Source organism: Bidens hawaiensis, unplaced genomic scaffold (genome assembly GCF_021521415.1).
Source record: "Bidens hawaiensis isolate Kalapana, Puna unplaced genomic scaffold, B.hawaiensis_p1.1 tig00019953_1, whole genome shotgun sequence".
Classification (NCBI taxonomy): domain Eukaryota; kingdom Viridiplantae; phylum Streptophyta; class Magnoliopsida; order Asterales; family Asteraceae; genus Bidens; species Bidens hawaiensis.
The window spans coordinates 393,472-413,739 of NW_027493034.1; the positions used below are offsets into that span (position 1 = coordinate 393,472).

At 34.9% G+C, this 20,268-nt stretch overlaps 1 protein-coding gene and 1 pseudogene across 1 annotated transcript; one reads left to right on the top strand and one right to left on the bottom strand.

The window, feature by feature from the left end:
- Positions 1-2,770: 2,770 nt before the first annotated feature.
- Positions 2,771-4,090, top strand: LOC143559626 (noroxomaritidine synthase pseudogene; annotated as a pseudogene).
- Positions 4,091-12,289: 8,199 nt separating this feature from the next.
- Positions 12,290-15,006, bottom strand: LOC143559627 (cytochrome P450 704C1-like). The gene is made up of 4 exons (XM_077048144.1): positions 14,716-15,006; positions 13,601-13,927; positions 12,669-12,872; positions 12,290-12,528 (listed from the first exon to the last, which is right to left on the bottom strand). The coding sequence occupies exons 1-4, from the start codon at positions 14,995-14,997 to the stop codon at positions 12,334-12,336; spliced, it is 1,008 nt and encodes a 335-aa protein (XP_076904259.1). The 5' UTR covers positions 14,998-15,006; the 3' UTR covers positions 12,290-12,333.
- Positions 15,007-20,268: the final 5,262 nt, after the last annotated feature.

Sequence of the window (20,268 nt, forward strand, 5' to 3'; positions counted from 1 at the left end):
AAAACTCTATCGGATATTAAAGACAGTTCCAAACGCTATTAAAAAAAATGAAGCAAGACAATGGCAACATGAAGACGAGATAAGAGGGGTTCGTAAGCCCTACTAAAAATACCCTTAACATTAGGGTTTAGCCCCAGTTTGTTGATTTAACATTAACTTCTATATGAAAATTCAATCTTACATAATTTACATTTGCCACAAAATCCTCGTTATTCAAAGCCGATTTAAATGAACGCTTTTACATCAAATGACGAAGAAAAGTATTATGATATACAATTCAAGATTTAAGTCGAACGATTAAATGCATTAAGTTAGTAATTTTAAGTTTAGATCAGCAAATTATAAACGATTCATTCTACTATAATTCAAATACCATTTAGTGTCTCTATGAACATGTTAGTAATTCATCACGCATATTGCTAGGCATTACATGACAATATAGTGTTTTATTTTTTTTTTTTGAACAACCAATTTGGATCATTGACGAACCACTAACCGACTTGATTATCTCGATTCCACTCTTAGGAGGAAACCCACAATAGATTAAAAAACCCACTTGCCCAACTTGAGCTGATCCCTATATTTTTTTGTCTCAAGTGAGGCTTGAAATCTTTGGTTGTCTCGTCATAACCATTTAGACTATAGATCATTGGCACATGACAATATAATTGTGTACCTAATTTAACTCGCATAGCATTCTTTAACGCCAACAAAATTTTTGGAGAGTTGATACGTGAAACCAAACTCACGAGCCAACTTTAGCATACATATAGTTTTCTTTTACGACAAAATGGAAAAAAAAATTGTGTTGCTAAAGTTAGGAACTTAATAACAGATAACTTTTTATTCAATATAATAGTTGCCAACTTACTCGTCACTTCTTGGTAAATCGTTTGGATGTTTATTAATGAAAAATCATTATTTAAATTGCAAAATAAAAAAAAACATATATAATAGTTGAACACTGAAGTTAAACTAAGACAAAACAGTACAGCCATCTACTATACTATTAAAGCAATAACTATTTTCATAAATAATATGCATTCTCATAATTTTTTGCTAAAAATTCAAAATTATATTAAATTACATTCAACTTAATTACACTCAACATATTCTAATCTACTACTACTACTACTACTACTACTACTACTACTACTAATAATAATAATAATTATAATAATGCATGTGTTTCTTAATGAGTTTGAGTTTTTTCTTTTCAAAGTTTTATGGTAGTTATTATTTTATTTTGGTTTCATTTCGGTTTTTGGTTTTTATTCGGTTTTAGTTTTTATAAAGTTGTTTCGTTTCAGTTTTGTTTCGGTTCGATTTTGTTTTGTTTTGTTTTAGGTGGTTTTAACTTTATACAGTTTTTCGTTTTGGTTTTACAGTTCTTGTTTTTGGTTCAGTTTCAGATTTATCGGTTTTAGTTTTTCAGTTTCATTTTGGTTTTTGTTTAGTTTTATTGATATTTGGTTTTATTTAGGTTTTTGTTTTAGTTTTTTTCAGATTAATTTCATTTCAGTTTGTATTTAGTTTGTTCGGTGTTTGATTTTATTATCTATTGAAAAATGAAAGAATATAGAGGCGGGGTTCACAAATTAAGTGAAATGTTCATATGAGTTTCAATTTTTAAGTGAGTTGAAATCATTGAAGCTTTATATTCTTTTTTGGATTTGATAACCAGTAATAATGAATTCGCATTTGTTAGAAAGGATTTCAAAAGCTAAGGCGTTGCATGTGTTACCCTTCATTTTTCTTCTTAGTCTTCAAGTGTGTTATTTCAATTTTCATTTATAAAAACGGGTCATTTTAGAAATGTTTTGATTTGCTTTGGCTTAGGTCAAAATGGGTCATTTTAAAAGGGTATCAGTTTAGTTTTGGTCAATAAGTCAATATAAAAAGGTATCGATTTCATCCGGGTTTCAGCGAGTCTTTTTAAAATCTTATTCGATTTGACTTGGGTTAAAAGGGATCATACTAAAAAACTAACGACTTGATTCTGGTCAAAGCATGTCATTTTAAAAATGTTTCGATTTGGTTATGTTTTTAAATGCGTTTTGGGTGTGCTTCGATTTATTAGGGTGCAAGACTTATCACATGGAATGTAAAAACAGTTATCGTAATGTTAGACACTATGTTTGTTAGATTGGTGTATGAATGTTTATGTCATCTACTATATTCCCAGTACAGGAAGAAAATTAGCACGAATCATTCTTGGATGCTTATCAGGAATCTTTCCTGGATGCTTATTTTCTAATTTGCTGGTTTGTTTTCTGCTAATATTATTTTTTTAAAGTTAATGAAGTTTATGTTTTAAAGTTTTAAATTTTCCTCGTAAAAATTCTGCTATATAAAGTTATTCTTTGTAAGTTTATGTATTTCAATACTTTGTTTGCGTTTGAATATGAATTGCAATTAGAAATCATGTTGCTGTCTCAAAAGATATATTAAAAAATAGACATCGTTTGAAATTAAATATGTGTTTATTTAACGATTTTTATATTTCCGCTCGTTTAATGTACGGGCCAATAACATCCTTCATTGCCAGAGCGGTCCCCGTCCCCACAAGGCAAGCGCCGTTTCCTATAAAATAGTATGACAACTCACATGGGATAGATACCATCTTATTTAATGTGATGAGTTATTGCCTAACTCTAAACAACACACCACTTGCCTCCTCCCCCTAAAACACATGGCTCTTCTCCAATACTACTCCTTTACTGGAGAAAAGGCCTCCCGATTAACTGGCCGTTTCTCGGCATGACGCAAAACAACGAATGCGTCCGTGTTTAAACACCCGAGTTTCCAAACAATACTCGAAACAACGATCATGAACAAAATTGAGAAAGGGCTTCTTCCGGTTATCGAGCATTATGGGGAGATGGATTTACAGGATATATTTCAAAGGTTTACTTTTGATGCTATATGTTGGTTGCTTTTGGATTATGATCCTGAAAGCTTGTCGGTTAACCTACCGATTGTGGCGTGTGAGAAGGCGTTTACGGATGCGGAAGAGGCTCTTTTGTGGAGGCATTTTATACCGGAAAGGGTTTGGAAGTTGCAGAGGAGATTTGGATTAGGGAAGGAGAAGAAGCTGAGTGAAGCTTGGAAGGCTTTTGATGAATTTATATACAAGTGCTTGTCTCAAAAAGAGGTAAAACGGAGTTTGATTAATTTACTTTTATACATATTTATACATATATAGTTATAAATTTATGCATATAACTCAATGATATATATTATTTAGTTATTTTATTCGTAGTTATATATAATATTTACTTTAGATACAGATCTATTCGCTTATATACATATATTTGTATGTTTATGGCTTGCGAATTATCTTGTCATAGCGTAGAAGGAACACATGGAGTCGACAGGCTTGTTAACGTCCTTGATGAGCGGATTTAACGGACAAAGTGGGACTTCATGTGACTCAAAAAAGTTCCTAAAAGACACCATACTAAACCTGATGATTGCTGGTAGGGACACAACAAGCACATCCCTTTCTTGGTTCTTCTATCTCCTAACTCAAAACCCAAGTGTCGAAAACAAGATCCGAAAAGAGATCGAGAACAAAACAGGTGGCGGGAAATGGAAACCTTTAACCATAAAACAGTTGGAGGAACTCCTTTATCTTCATGGAGGTATATGTGAAGCTTTAAGACTCTATCCACCTGTTGGTTTGGAGCACAAAGCTCCGTTGGAGGCGGATATCCTCCCAAACGGTCATGTTGTTGATAAAGAGTCGAGGATAATTCTGTCATTTTACTCGATGGGAAGAATGGAAGGGTTATGGGGGGATGATTGCTTGGAGTTTAAGCCAGAAAGATGGTTTTCAAAAGGCGGAAGTGGGATTAAGCATGAGCCTTCTTATAAGTTCCCTGCGTTTCATGCAGGGCCTCGGACATGCTTGGGTAAAGAAATGGGGTCTATTCAGATGAAAATGGTTGCAAGTGCGATTATTTGTAATTATCATGTGGAATTGGTGGAGGGTCATTTGGTTTGCCTGAGTGATTTGATTATACTGCAAATGAAGTATGGTTTGAAGGTTAGGCTGTTTCCGATCAAGACTGTTAATGAAGGCGGTTGATAATCTCATAACACAGAAATTGCCAAATATTAGTTACCATATATTAGTTTACAGTGTTTCAGTGCGGTACAATATGGTGGTATTAATATGCATACGTTTAATGAATAATTAAAGGGCTTAAGCTGGGTGTTAAGGGGCTATTAGAGTGCCTTAACCTCCTTTCTACAACCAAAGATCATGCATGGTAAGTGCGCGCTCTAAGTGGATTTATTCAATTTTGAACTAAAATGAGACTTTTGATGCTACTGTGTTTTAGACACTAACTAGTATTGAGCCACCCCGCGTTACGGGGGTATTAAATAACGATAAAGATCGTGCTTTGACAGTCGACGAAGTTTCTTTGTAGTGTTTGTAGCGTCTTTTCAACTATACAAAATATTTGCAGGAGCTATAAGATATGCCAAAAGCATTTGCTTGATAATTGTTGCCACAATATACTTGACCTGCCACAATATGTAGTGCATTAGTTTGTACTATGTTTTAACTTTTAAGGTTGCATGTCACTTTACCTGGTTGCTAGTGGATGTTCTACATTCTTTTTTCTTTTTAACTGGACCTGGACCTGTAGTAGAAATCAAGAAATTCAAATATCTTAAAATTTTGGAGGTTTTAGTTGGTGTAAACAATAATAACAATATAATTGATTCTTTTCTTCTTTAGGCCCATTTGATAATTTATGGTCCTTTGCTTTGCATTTCCTTTTGTTTATAAAGGGTCGGGCCAAGTTTCACAACCAAAGAAAAAAGGCGTTACACCTATTTATGTAGAGTTACTATACACGAAGAAAACAACTTTAATACAATGGGATACCTACACCTATTAAATAAACGATACTAAAACAGAAAAAATGTTTTGAATAGAAAAAATTAACTAACCATTAAAGCAAATGCGAAGGAGCAAACCACTTAAAAAACTCCCAAGAGCTACTAGCAACATCAACCATCTACAGCAGGATAATACAAACAATATACAAATAAGAAAACCGTGTCCACAAAAGAAAAGCATTCTCTGTAGCACAAATTAGTTTCACACACAGTAATACATTACTGAGAAAACAATTATTAGAATGATAGTTAAAGATGCGGGGCAATTGATATGATTTAAAATGAAACTTTATATTAGTATGACTACTAAAAGCAACACAGGGGTAACTCCAGAGCTAATTGATAAACATCATCAAACCGTCCACTTTATGCATTAACTCTAAAAGTCAACAATCATGACATTATTAAAACACAATAGTCATAACTCTGCATGTGCATGAACCTCAACACAAAACAATGCTAAAACAGTTTAATATGAATACATGAACTTCCATATATGCAAAACCCAAATTAGGATTCAATCACAAATCTTTAAGCTTTTCAAAGTTCATTTTTGGAGATTTTTGAAAGAAGTCATAAAATTAAGTGGATCACCTAAACAACCCAAATGAATTGATAACAAATAAGCACAACTACAAAGGCAAGTGAGCACACACAGTCACTCACTGACAATAAGATTCTAGGACTCAAAAAGATTAAACTAAAACAAACACACAAACGTATTTCTAAAATTAACGCATGAGTAGAAGCAAACTGAATTAGATAAAATACAATAAGAAATACACAAACGAAGGAAGTATTAATAGCAGTTAAGAACAGTAACGATGGTTCCGATGTCTGCAAAACAAAGAACGCACATCTAAAACGATAATGTAAGCTATATCTCGAATTAGGTAAATCGATTAACTTAGTCTGCAATATCAGTCAAGTGGCGATGGTCCATGCCCCCACCAGACCACCGCGACACCACACCACCGCCACCTAGGGTTCTGAAATGGAACCCGGCAACAGTAGGTGATGATCGATGATCGGAAAGGGATGAACCGATCTGATTAGGACGAAGACATTGAAACCCTATGAGGTGAGAGGCGATGTTTTTCCTGGATGAGAAATGATATGATCGGTGCTAATGATGGAACAATATTTGAAAAGAGACATAGTGGAATATATGGTCCAATGAAAAGACAGTGCAACTACTGATGCCTGATGCACAACATCCAACCATGAGAAAATAGTACAAATTCAACAGCATGATGCACAACCAACACTACAGCATTTTAGTTGAAATTGTAATATTATAAATTATTATTTATAATTATCACAACATCTGCAACCCTGAACATGTAATTAGGCTACATAAACAGAAAATTATACAACGTAGTTAAAGAAAGACCACTAACTGGTATTAAATTCACTAGTGTTATAGTGCATTGCTTCATAAGACAGCCTATAATTATCCTAAAAAAATGCTATACATCTAATCTGTTGAAATTTAACCAAAAATCATAAATGCTAAAGATAGAACAAAGAGGCTAATGATCCCACCAAAATGTACGCGAACAGATTCCTAACCAGCCGATCAATAACGAGTCCACAGGCCACAAAGTGAGTCAATTGATCGTTTTGCTGTTCGCGCCAAAACCAGTAAACAATGGTGATGGAGAATGTCGTATCACTGGTTTCTTCCACATGAACGATGTCCAGCTCAATCACCGGATTGGCCAACACAGATCCTGGCATTGTTACACACTCTTCCCCAATGTCATTAGCCGGAAATAGTTTGTCCACATGCATTTAAGACGCACAATTGCCCGTCTTGATGCACTGGCTGTCTCATTATTGGATTCTATAGGTAATTCCTCTTGAACGATGTTCAGGTCCATCTGAACCCGACGTCATCACTCCTTTAGCCGACGTTCCTGGAAGGAAATAGTGAGTGCGCATGGCAATTACCCGTCTTGCTACTATGAGTAGAGATTGATGCACCAGTGACACGAGGTCGAAGACTCGCGCAAAAATAAACCAATTACAACTAAATAGATAGTGACAAATGGGTATCAAACACAGGGAGTTGTGGAATATGTGTTAAGAAGTAGTTTAACAATTAAGCTAATATAAATGTAATTTACGAAAAAGTAATTCTCAATTTGGTTTTGATTTGATTTTATAAACTAGACAAACTAAACAAAGGTTGTAAACAATTGATTAAATGAGCATTCCTCTTTGAGTTCGGTTATTACGCAACTCTTTTGTTTAAGTTCAATGGATAAATCATAATATCTTGATTTCGTGTAAGTTTAATTGTTTGTGATTACTCAAGAACTAAGTACTCGGATTCCTAGAACGCGAGGTCGTTACTTGGTGATCAATCAATATAATCTTAACCCTAATTTCTTCTACTAAATCTCGATTGTTAACAACACCAAGAACATATAGAATGAAGCTAGGTTAAACGATATGGACAAATTACAAACAATCAAACAACCAACGTGATTATATTAATCTAAACGATTCGATAATCAATCCAAGTGCAAGAACAATAAACAAAAAGAGTATTGCAATAACCTTACAACCAAGAGAAATACTAGAAGTTTTAGCCACACATAATTGAAATCATCATACCAAGTTTGATCCGAAGTAATCCAAGATTATGATGTTAATCTTCAATTTGAAATACCCAAAATATTGTTCCAAGGCACCAAAATCACCCCCAACAATTGTCTAAGTCGAAATCCTCTGAAAAGGATCTGAAAAGCCAATTATAACATCAAATTGGAGTTGTAACAGTCACCAGCGTGCAGGCCCCACCGAAGCTACGGTGGCCACAGTAGCTTACGGTGGCTTCAAAAACTTCTACGGCAACTTCCATCTGTTTACGCTAGACCTCCTACGCTAGCTCTATACCGTAGCTTACGGTGGCTACCGTAAGCTCCGGTAGGCTCAGCTCCAAATCCTTCTTCTTTGGTTGACTTGTTGACTGCTATCACCAACTCTCAAGTCTTTTGCTCCTCTCCATCGTAGTTCACTTGAATCACCATTTTTTTTAGCATCTGTACCTGCAAACACACACCATATACGGTAGTAACCTAAATCCTTGAAATAACACGTAAACGCTCATGTTTTGCTTAGAATTACTACATTTAAGGGTGGCTCTACAATCCACCCGTCAACCGGCCGTCTCGTTATTGGTTTCAGCATGTCGTTCCTCAACCATGTTAATGTTGGCACAATTGTTGTTTGGCCCAAGTGTAAAGCGCAGCCCAAGAATTAATTAGGGTTTTATTATATTTGGTAATATCTTGACTAGCAAGTTTGGTTAGTTTATATAAGCCGAGTTATGGTTAGACATTAGAATAAGAGAAGTTGGTGCAACCGAGTTAGGGTTAATCAAGAGTCAAACCGAGTTAGGGTTTGAGGTTTCTAATAAGTTTTTAGAGTTATATTTTCTGATTAATATAAATGAGAGTTATTCGTTTACTTGGTGTTTGATTGTCGATTCGGGACTTGAATTGGTATCAGAGCCAAGTTCAATAAATCGATAATCGGTTAGAGACGATCGGTGGTTTGAAGAGGAGCTATCAATTGTCGCATATCGGAACCAAGTTGGGTTTTCGGATCGGTGTTAATTTGTTAAAAGAGGTTAGTCGGACCTTGTCTGCGTTTTCTGTGGTCCTGCGGCAACAATAGGAGAGCGGGTGGAGTTCGTTTGGGTTATTCTCCACTTATCTGTTTTTGCGGTTAGTCAAAGAAAAGGAGTTACTGAATTGTTTAACTAAAAGAAAGGTGCTGAATTTCTTTTACTGTTTTGAATCGGAAATAATCAGGATTTCTTTAATATATATTTGTTGAATTAAAGAAAATATTCAAAAAAGAGTTTTTGGTGGCCACGTGATGTAGAGTTCAATGAAGAAAACAAGTTGGTTTGTTTTTTCTTCTTTATTGTTTTAACAAGTTGGTTTAACCATTATTGTTGGGTTGAACAAGACTGTTCAATTCAGAGTTCGTATTTTACTGGGTTAAACGAGTTAGGTTTTAACCAAAGTTTGATTTATTCTGTGGGCAAACGGATTTGGTTCTGAAAAATTGTTCGGGACTGAGCTGTTTATATTTGTTCCAAAGAAGTGGAGCAAAAAGGGGTTTGATGATGTCAATGGCAGGTGACGAAGAAAGACTAATAATCCAACCCAAAGTGAGTGGGGGGATTTTGTTATAGGTTCCAAAGCTGAATGGAACTAAGTACATCACATGGGCGATTGTAGTGGAAGCGATTTTGGACGATCAAGACCTATGGGAAGTTGTTCAACCGGAAGAGGGTGCGGTTATTGATGCGAAGAAGAATAAAACGGCAAGATCGTTTTTGTTTCAAGTGGTGGATGGTAATATTCTTTTTCAGATTTCTCAATACAAGAATGCACGGGATATATGGACGGCTTTGAAGGAACGGTATGTTAGGGCCGAGCGAGTTCAAAAGGCTCGACTGCTAACTCTGAAAAGTGAATTTGAGAAACTCAAGATGGCAGAAAACGAGACTGTTGACGAGTTTGCAGGAAAAATAACAAGTATGGTTTCAAAGGCAACAAGGCTAGGTCATGTGTTCGGGCAAGATGTCTTGGTGAAGAAGTTACTAGATGCGGTTCCAGACAAATACTTCCAACTCGTAGCCTCAATCGAGCAAAGTGTTGATCTTGATAGTTTGACGTTTAAAGATGCTATTGGAAGACTTAAGGCATTTGATGAACGTTTATGAGGGAGAGAGCACACTTCAAATTCACTAGGTCAGTTACTTTTCAATCGATCGAAAGGTAGTTACAAAGGCAAATCGTATGATCAGTCCGGTAGCTGAGGTAAGGGTTGGCCGAGTTCACAGGGGCAAGGAAGAGGCCATGAAACTGGAGGTCAAGACCGAGACGATGAGGACCAAGATGGTTGCGAAAACCGAGGTGGTCAAGAACGTAGGTCAAGTCATAAGAAACAAAGAAGAACCAATGATCGTCAAAGGGGTAGAAAGGATAGATCACAGGTTCAGTGTTACCGTTGTGATGAGTTTGGTCACTTTGAGTCTATGTGCCCGGAACGTATGAAGAAAAAGGAAGAATCTAATTTGAACAAAGTTGATGACTTTGATCCATCTTTGTTTATGATAAAAGGTTATCAGAAAAGGGTTTTTCTGAATGAAGACGGGGTGATTCCAAAGCGTTTCGAAACCGAGCCGATGGAGAAAGATGTTTGGTCTCTCGACAACGGAGCATCGAACCACATGACGGGTAGTAAAGCGTACTTTTATGAATTGAATGAACAAGAAACGTGAACGGTGAAGTTCGGAGATGAATCTTGTATTGATATCCGGGGAAAAGGGTCGGTTTTAATTGAAGGGAAAACGGGGGAGCAGCGCCTGTTAACCAATGTCTACTACATCCCGAGCCTACAGTGCAATATCATAAGTCTTGGTCAAGCAACGGAAGGTGGATGTGAGAGTCACATGAAACATGATTTGCTAACCATTAAAGATGATAAATGTAAGCTTTTGATGAAGGTGACAAGGACCAAGGACCGATTATACAAGATTAGTCTCAAGATAACAAGTCCCGGTAAACGAACCATCATTGGAATGAAGAATTTTGCAGGTCGGGATCTTCAAAGAGTTGGACTGAAAGAAGACAAGCCGGTTACAAGTCAGATTCCAATCAAAGATCCAAGTTCCAAAATTCAAAGTCCAAAGGAGAGTGTTCAAGAAACTAAACGCATGGTCAAGAAAGTGATTCAAGCCCAAGGGAAGACGAGTAATGATCAAACGAAGCAAGTGTTACTCCAAGCTAAGTGGAGCCCAAAGAACATTGCAAGAGATCAAGAAAAGCCTAGGGAGAATCAACAGAATGATGACAAGCGTGAAGTTGAAGATCCGCCAATTTCGTGTAGGAAATTAGGGGGTGAGTTGGGCGAGTCGGATACAACAATTGAGGGGGTGATTGTTGGCACAATTGTTGTTTGGCCCAAGTGTAAAGCCCAGCCCAAGAAAAAATTAAGGTTTTATTATATTTGGTAATGTCTTGACTAGCAAGTTTGGTTAGTCTATATAAGCCGAGTTATAGTTAGACATTAGAATAAGAGAAGTTGATGCAACCGAGTTAGGGTTAATCAAGAGTCAAACCGAGTTAGGGTTTGAGGTTTGTAATAAGTTTTTAGAGTTATATTTTCTGATTAATATAAACGAGAGTTATTCATTTACTTGGTGTTTGATTATCGATTCGGGACTTGAGTTAAGTTCGACCACGGGATCAGCCAAAACAGCTCCCAGCATCACTACACCTACTTCTTGCGGGAAATAGGGAGTCTGCCCCCGTTTAAGAGACGCAACTGCCCGTCTTGCTGCTATGAGTGGAAATCTGTAACCACTGGCCGTTTCATTGGTTTCTGATGGTAGTTCCTCAAATGCGTTCAATGCGACCTCTGGATTAGGCAAAAAGGATCTCGGAAATGTTACATCTTCTTCCGCCAATAATAGTTTTAAGTTTGATTTAATCAAAACAATGAACGTTTAAATGATTTCGCATCAAGTTTGGATGACTAAAAACACCGTAATTTATTTTCCACTATTATTATTATTATTATTTTTTGTTTACGAAATAACATTTAGTGCTAACATTTTGAAAAGTCAGGGTAACCACTATTCGAAGAACCCAAATCAGTACCAACAACGCACTTTGGTTTCAGCAATGACAAGGTGGGCCATGAGAATGAGAAGTATTTTCATACTTTGTAGTCAAATTCTTAGATCAATGGCAAAAGGTGAAGTAATTAAGCTGAATAAACACCCATCTAGCTTGTCATATCCTTAATGAAAACCCTTTAGTTGCAACTGAGGGTGGGCGGGTCCCACATGAGTTCGTTGAGTATCTAGCATACTTCCCTGCCTAAAGTGAGTAGCGAATGCGGGTTGGGCATGTGGGTTGTGGAACTCGGGGCTAGGTGATGAAATTTGAACATTGACAACGGTCATTTGATTGATTGTTATGCATTAAATAAAGAAAAAAATTCCACATTTTCATTATGTAAATTTAATCAATTTCAATTCATTTATACATAACCAAATTAACCATTCTGCTCGTCCTTTTTTCAACCCTATATTTTTCTATTCAAATGTCTTGATCTGTGACAACTGCAAAAATTAAATATATATTATATTCGCTAAACTAATTTATGATGCATAAACTTCACTCAGGGCACTATGCAATATGAATATCATTCATTTCTCGATACACAGAACATTGAAGCTATGTAATATCAAACAACATTTATTATTCATATAACTTATAGCTTCCATTACATATTTTTATATTAATGAAAATGTTCGATGCTAGCATATGCTACGTATGTTCTGCTGAACACACATTCGACAACACAAAGGTACGTAGCGCAACTTCAAGGATTTTGGAAAGATCTGCGGGACACATAAACTTGCAGTGGACCATCAACGTGAATATTAATTGAGGTTCTGTAACTTAGGACTTTGTTTTCATCACCCAACTTGAACACAAAGTAACCTAACAAAACTGAAGAGATTATCTTCAGTTGCCGATATGCAAAATCTCGACCCAAACAAGTTCGTGGTCCGGCCTGTGTATGAACAAGAAAAGTATAAGGGCTGATTAGTACAATATATAATTAATATATAACTAGTAAAAGATATAGTTTGAAAACCCATGACCAACAAAATTACAATTAATTTTTTTAAATACTCATTATATTATAATAACCTGGAAAGCTGTAAACTTGAAGGGGCTCTCCGAACGAAAGCAACCATCTTGATCAAACCACCGTTCTGGTTTGAATTCAAGTGCATCATCACCCCATATAAACTTCATCCTTCCCATAGCATATGGCAAATAAGCTACCACATCCCCTTTATTCACATGACAACCATCTGGTAGAACATCATCTGAAAAGCATACCTTTGGATCCTACATCATTTGTATGATCTCAATATTGTTACTTTGTTAGGGAATTAATTGTTGATATACATAAAACAAATTTAGATGTTGCTTTAATAGTGTAATAATGCTGTTTTGCTTTCTTAGTTTTTTTTGAAAGCCAATCTTAAACCCTAACGTACTTCTAAATTTACACCAATTAATATTCTTTGTGTTAGTTGATTCATGTCATTGCAGTTCGGTTTTTACAGCCGGTAAACATAGAATTTAGTTTTAAACTTGGGTTAACATTTGGTTAGAAAGAACAGTCAACTTGCAAGCCAAGTAGAATGGAAATTCAGTTGGCTGCAAAAGGAATATGCAAAAAGTAGCTACAAAATAAGCAAGTGGTTAGGATATTATTGAAATAATTTCAATTATAAAAACTCAATTACAAATTAAGATTATTGAAATAATTAAATTTATTTGGGTGAAAGGCTAATTAAAGCCATTATATATTGCTGAATTATCAGCCACTATAATTGGATCAAGCAATACAGCTTAAATACCATGAAAAATGTCACACAAAACCTTAAAACAGAATATACCGTCGGGCGAAATGCCCTTTGCTAACTGCTATAACTATATTAGCTGCTCTAATAAATAAGTGAATGAAATAATGCTAACTCTTAATAGTTTCCAATTTCCCTTAGAAATTAATTAGAAAATAAAATATATGAAACAGGTACTATTCAAACACGAATCGAATGCATGCATACCACTGGCAAAGCAGGATATAGTCTAATAGTTTCGGTCAAAGCAGCATGAAGATATTGCATCTTGTCAAGTGCACTGTCACTCACACGGGCAGCAAAATCGGCAACATCTGTGATCTCTTGGTTCATGTTTGTTGCTTCTATGATTTCCTTTGCAACCTTATCTTGAACTTTAGGATGTTTGCAAAGCAAGTAAATGAACCAAGACATGCTGATCGCTATAGGATCTTTACCCGCAAGCATAAAGTTTAGTATTATATCGCGCAAGTACTTTGGATCTCTATCATTAAACTGAATAAACCGTGATAGGATGTCTTCTTTTTTAAGCAGCTGCAAGTTCCATAAACCAATGGTTGAATTAATAAAAAGATAATCACCTAACCAGCGATTAATTGCTGGTATCGTGTTTAGCGAAAATGGCCATTGACTTTTAATTTATTAAAAAAAAATTGTCGTCACCAAAAAAGATGACGTGTTTCTAGCTTATGCTGCGTCTGTGCAATAATATGGAACGTCCTGCCCAAAAGTTTTAAAAAGTTTAAAGCTAAAAATCAAAAAAAATATTTTATCTTTAATTACTAAAACTTCTAAAAAACAAAATATTTAAAAACAATTTTTTAAAGGCTTTAAAAACTTATATATAATTATTAAAATTTAACATCTTAAAATGTTTAAATACTTAATTTGTAGTCATTAATTTTTAGGTGTGTTTTATAAATAAAATTATAAACTTATATTTAATTAAAACTTAACTTTTTAATATATTTAAATACTTAATTTTTATTCATTAAATTTTTAGAAAATTTAGAAAACCAAAATATAGTCGTGTTTTATAAATAAAATAAAAAATCAAAATGTAGACGTACACGGACATATTTTTTTTAAAACATTTAAAACTTAGTTAGCGTTTGGTCAAACACATGATTTCTTTCTGCATTTAGAATAATAAGGACGTAATAAATTTCACACCAACGTTTGTTCTATATCCAAATTGTATGTCATGCATCATGCATGTGTTTCAAGAATTAATCCTTAACATCGATTATGAAGTTAGTTCAGTCTTTTTGACCCAACGAGTCAAACTATATATATCAGGGGAAAGTACGATAAAAGCTTACCAAACAATCATCCTTTGACTTCTTCATTTGCTCAAGCTTGACTTCTATCACCTTATAAACAAACTCATCAACAATTTTCATATTTTTCGTCAACTCTGCTTCAAATCCAATATTTAAAAACCTCTTGATCTTCCATGTTACATCAACAAATCTTTTATATGTTAAGTTGTTTGCGATATCGAATGCACGGCTAAACCTAACGCCTTCTTCATTTTGACCACTCAAGTTGTCAAGATCGATTCCAAAACCGACTTTGTATATTGAATCCGTCGTCGCTTTCATGAACAAGTCCTGTATGTATATATACACATAAAGAATGATATGTGTCACGCTAATTATTTAATACCAAATTAAGTCACTAGCTAATTATTTAATACCAAATTAAGTCACTAGCTACAATCGGCTAATGTTTGAGGATGATGAATCACTTCGTATGCTGCCAATAAACTTTCTAGCCTCATATGAGAATGGAAAATTGCAGCATTATCTGCATCGGTGGATGAAGACTTACGAACATAAGAAATTCTGGTTGACTATGTTCCTAAAAACAGATAATTTCAAGAAACAACAAACACTACTAAAGTGGCTATATATACATACAAATCCATTTACGGATCTATATGCTCAGAACAGTTTGCTAGTTTGCTGGTATACTACCATAACGAAACTGCCTTTTATTTTCTTTATTCGGATCGAATTTATGTTGACTCCATTGCGGGGATCGCGTAGTTTGTTACGTCAATTCCAAAAGAAAAAGTTTCCTTGGAATCGAGAAAGTTAAATGTAATTCTTAATTGCATAAAAGGATAAGCGCTTCGGTAAAGACAAGACATACTTTGATCATATGTACTTGGAATCTTTTTGCCAATTCGATAAAACGGCTTCGCCTCCTCGCTTTTGTTCAATATTATAAATAAATAAATAGCAACTTTAATGGAGATTTATAGCATCATTCAAGTAAATACAGATTAAGACTATAAAAACATAATCTTATAGTATAGCTAATTCCAGACCGATTAATGCAAGAACTACAAATAAAGGAATAAGATCTATAAAATACAAAATATCATTCATACATAGCATAGTCCAAGCGAACCTAGTTAAAATCTTTACTATACTATGACTGACCATCATATTAGCAAATAAACGTATTCCTAAGCTTAATGCACGAAAACAACAAGAAATTAGCTCAATGAGTACCAAAAAATGTGCTAATAATAGCGGGACCCCTGCGGCTAATAAAGAGTTTAAAAACCGAAGTCTGTTTCTATGAAATCTCACTATAGTAATGCGAATAAAAATTGAAAATGAAAGACCTAAAATAATGAGAAGATGACTTATAACTGTAAAGCTATAAGGTATTATACCATGAAGATTACAAAATAGCAAAAAAGTAAAAGTGATCACATGCAAGGGAAAAACTTTTGTTTAACATTTCCGGAAGGACCCCGGAAGCTCTACTTTATGGTTCTTTCTTATGCCTAAAAGAGATCTTTCATTGAGAAGTTGGTCCTAGGGATAAAAGATCGAATCTCTTTAGTTGACCCCATAGCTAAGAGCTAAGGTAGTCACATGAGAGCTTGTTTCATAATCAGATAAAGTAATTGGGACAACCCAAGCCAAGGATGATGCAAAACCTTTGGCACCAGCTAAGGCGACCTCGTGCGCAAGGTAGATGAAAGGTATGCCCATTGTACCCATGGCTGGTGCATTCATTGATGCAAGTCTCGGATCGATCTATTTATTTTTTCGGCTAGCCGTATTCATTCATCTCTTTTTAGTCGAGCTGAATTACATTCACCCTCTTCTTTCTTATGCCCATCTACCTTGCCTGTCTTGTCTTATTTAATTGGAACATAACCCAACCTATAAGTTACCTTATGATACACAAATTTTAGTGACCCTTTGTTCTTGCTTAAGAATCAGACCAACGAAAGTTGCATCTTTAACCAATGTCAGGATCGCATTTCGTTATAACAATATAAATCGGACAAGAACACACGAAACACAAAGTATGAGAACCCCTAGCGAATGTAGCCAGCGGAATCAACCACAAACAGTAAGTTGCTAATTATAGTGACTGAAGAACATATTCCATTATCATTAATATCAATATTCAATCAGATACACGAAAACTTAGGGTTTTAGAAGGAATGTCGGAATATCAATAAAGTAGTTAAGTGCGGCCGTCAAATATGTGTAAAGAGGTCTCACATCAATGTGACCTAAACATTCTATTTATAGACACACCTAACATTCCTTCTAGAAACCCTAATCATTACAAATACTAAACAAAATTATTACAAGTATAAAACAAGTCTTCGAGCAGACATCTTCATTGACGAGTAGAGCTTCTTTGACCTCGTAATATTCGAGCAGACTTCAGCTTCACGAGCATACCAAACTTTGGTTGGATAGCTCCTACAAGCAAACAAGTTCTTTGCTTGAATCTCTTCATCCTTTACTTAGAATTATTTGAACAATCTAAGTATGCTTGGGTATTGTAGACTTGCTCGAGGATGAATCATGTTAGGAGTAACACTTAGAGAAATTCCACAAACTCCTTACCAGCATACTTGAGATCCAACATTATTGAATACCTTGCTCGACCCACTAAGTTGCTCGTGAACTCAGTTTAAAAAAAGTATTATCAAGGGTTTGCTTGTTAGTGAACCATGCTTGATAAAGAACAACCTTGCTCGGTGAAGTGTAGTTTGCTCGAAACAAACACTTAGAAGATTTACATGAAGAACATCCTACTCGTATAGGATATATTGCTCGAGGAAGTACATACCTTGCTCGTAGTGCCTGAGCAGCTGAGCTTGCTCGGAATCCTTAACAAATCTAGGGAGGATGAGAAGATTTCAATTATTCCTTCGGACCCAACAACCAATACAGAAAAACCAAGCGCGAAAGAGGTTTCGAGTTGATCAAAATTACCTAAAAGTTATAGGACCCTATCAGAGCATTCTCATTAGATTCTCTAAAATTTTGTGAGGAGAGTTTGTAAATTATAGGTGGGGTTTTGAGTGGCTGTGAGTGTAAATTATAGGGTGGAAAGAGAAAATGTTGTGATTTTTTATAAATTTGAGGAAAAGGTAGTGATTTTTTGTAAATTATAGGATGGAGAGAAAAAACTGTAATAATTAAAGTACAAAAAATATTATTTAATTAAACAGAAGAGAAAAATATGGTATTTTTTAGTGTAATTATAGAGATGAGAATAGGGAATCGGTTGAGAATGCTCTCACATTTTACAACAGTCAATTCCAACTCCTTTTTTATCAGGAGGAAAATAGCTGTTTGCATGGATATGTCTCTCTATCGCCCTAAGAAAGCATGCCATATCGTCCCCCATCCCCAATAGATACAGGGCTTATATTTCGCGCTGAAGGTTGTCAATGCCATAGAGCTAGACATGTGAGCAACTGTACGCTTTCCATATAAGGATGGAGCTGGTTGTCATAACTCACCATTTACTTAGCTAGAACACAACTTCCAAATCATCCATCATAATTTATTCTACCCATTTATAAAGGATATAATTTCGATCTTAACCTGAAAAAGCCCAAGCCACTATCGACAGAAATGATTACTAGAGTATTTAAATAGTGGGTTAATGCGGTTGTTTTTTTATTATTAACTACAAATTTTTTGTCCATCTAAAATCCTTCAAACCTTGCGCTTGCAAGGATTTAAACCTATAACCTTATTTTTGTAAGGGGATACGATACCGCTAGACCAATAGGTCATGTGTGATTAATGCAGTTCTTATAAGCATAAGAGTACTGATGGCTGAAAATTGATATTACGTAGAGCAAATTACGAAGATTCATGCAGACATCAATAGCATATTTGTTTTCATTATTTAAAAGTCAGAAATAAAATTAATTTCAGATGATTTGAACATCAAATATCAGGATTCAGAATGCGATCAGAAGTCAATACAGTTCAAGCTATTTATATCAGGAATAGGCCGTCTATACATTGAAGTATCGGCCGTCTATACATTGAAGTATCTTGAAATTTTGCAAGAAAAAACAAAAAAAAAAAGTTGTTACAGATTTTAGACGAAAGCTGAGCCATGAGATTGAATGAGTGTCTAAGATAGTGTTTTGTCCTATTTGTGGCATTTACTCTTAATTAAGACCTAGCTACAATAGCCAAGTTGAATAAGTCAATAAGCACATATTAACGTAGCGACATGTAGGGCTGCCTAGGAACAAAAACTCATGAAGCCAAGGTCAGCGCAGACTCAGTTCGTTAACAAATTCAGGGGCGGATCCAGTGTTGAGTCAGAGGGAGCGTATGCACACACTCAAATCTCTAGTTTATATTATAAACTTCTAATATATTAAGCACAACGACCCATGTGTCCCATCCTTATTATTTTCAGTGTCCCAAACCCAACCTTTTGTGCTCAATTTTTCAAACCTAAAATTTATTTTGTTATGAAAAATAGCAATTAAGCTCAAATTGTTTAATTGTCTAATAACATCATAAATTGAAATTTTGGAATATGCAAGTTATACGGGAGTAAGAGATGAAAAGGTTTTCACATCTAATCAAGTATGTGTCGTTTAGATTTTTTTTTTTTTTTGTGATTTCGGATTCTTGTTTTGTTTTGAAATATGAGATATGCTCATCAATTGTTTACATTTTTTATTTTGATTTATGTTGGTTTTGTTTTGATTTCATTGTTTACGTGTTTCTTGAAATTCAAAAGGCATGGGATTTTTGTTGTCATTTGAGGAACGATAACACATTCTAGCTAATTTAGAGCCTAATATGACTATTATAATAATTAGACCGAAATATGAAATTTATTCAGAGTATCAGTTTTTAATGATTAATAATTAATAAATCTACACTATTTAAATAACGAAAAAATGCACTTGCAGGTGTTATGAATGATATTATAATTGACCGTTTTCAAAAGATAAAATTGCATAAATGTCAATTTTAATATGTATTTTGTTTATTATATATGCTGATGAAATTTGTTGCTTAACTTTCTATACATAATTTGTTTAATGTAACTTTTTTACCCTCCCCATTTTGGTTTGACCCGACTCATCTTGGGTTGACCCGTGTTAGTTTAACCAGGCCCATTCTAGGTTAACATTTTTTTTTGGCACCCACTGGTTAAAATTTCTGAATCTGTAACTGTTTACAAACTGACCGGCTTGTTTACAACCAAGTCAATTCTAACAAGCTAATTTCAAATGAGCTTCAAACTATTTGAACAAGTCTAACTTAAGACGATCATTACCCGAGGCACGGGCAACCTTGTTATATTATCGCGATGTGAGTTAGCATGACAACTTTCTTTTACGTTATTTATAAGTTGTCTAGGTCAAACTCTCTTTATTTGGATCGCTCAGCGCCTCACCAATCACCATATTAAATATAGTTTGAGCAACAACTCATTTATTATGATATCTTGAATGTGTAGCAGCCATACGTCTAAATCAAATAGAAAGTCAAAATATCTTATTTTTGGATAAATACTTTAGAGAGATTTTGATCAGGAAAAGATAGAATAGAGAAATT

What these genes read in the sequence shown, in the direction of transcription:
- LOC143559627 (XM_077048144.1), bottom strand. Translation starts at nt 14,997, where the DNA reads ATGAAAGCGACGACGGATTCAATATACAAAGTCGGTTTTGGAATCGAT. An exon ending in AGTCAAAGGATGATTGTTTG is followed by an intron (nt 13,928 to 14,715) that starts GTAAGCTTTTAT and finishes TGGAACTTGCAG; the next exon opens with CTGCTTAAAAAAGAAGACAT. An exon ending in TCAAGTTTACAGCTTTCCAG is followed by an intron (nt 12,529 to 12,668) that starts GTTATTATAATA and finishes GTTCATACACAG; the next exon opens with GCCGGACCACGAACTTGTTT.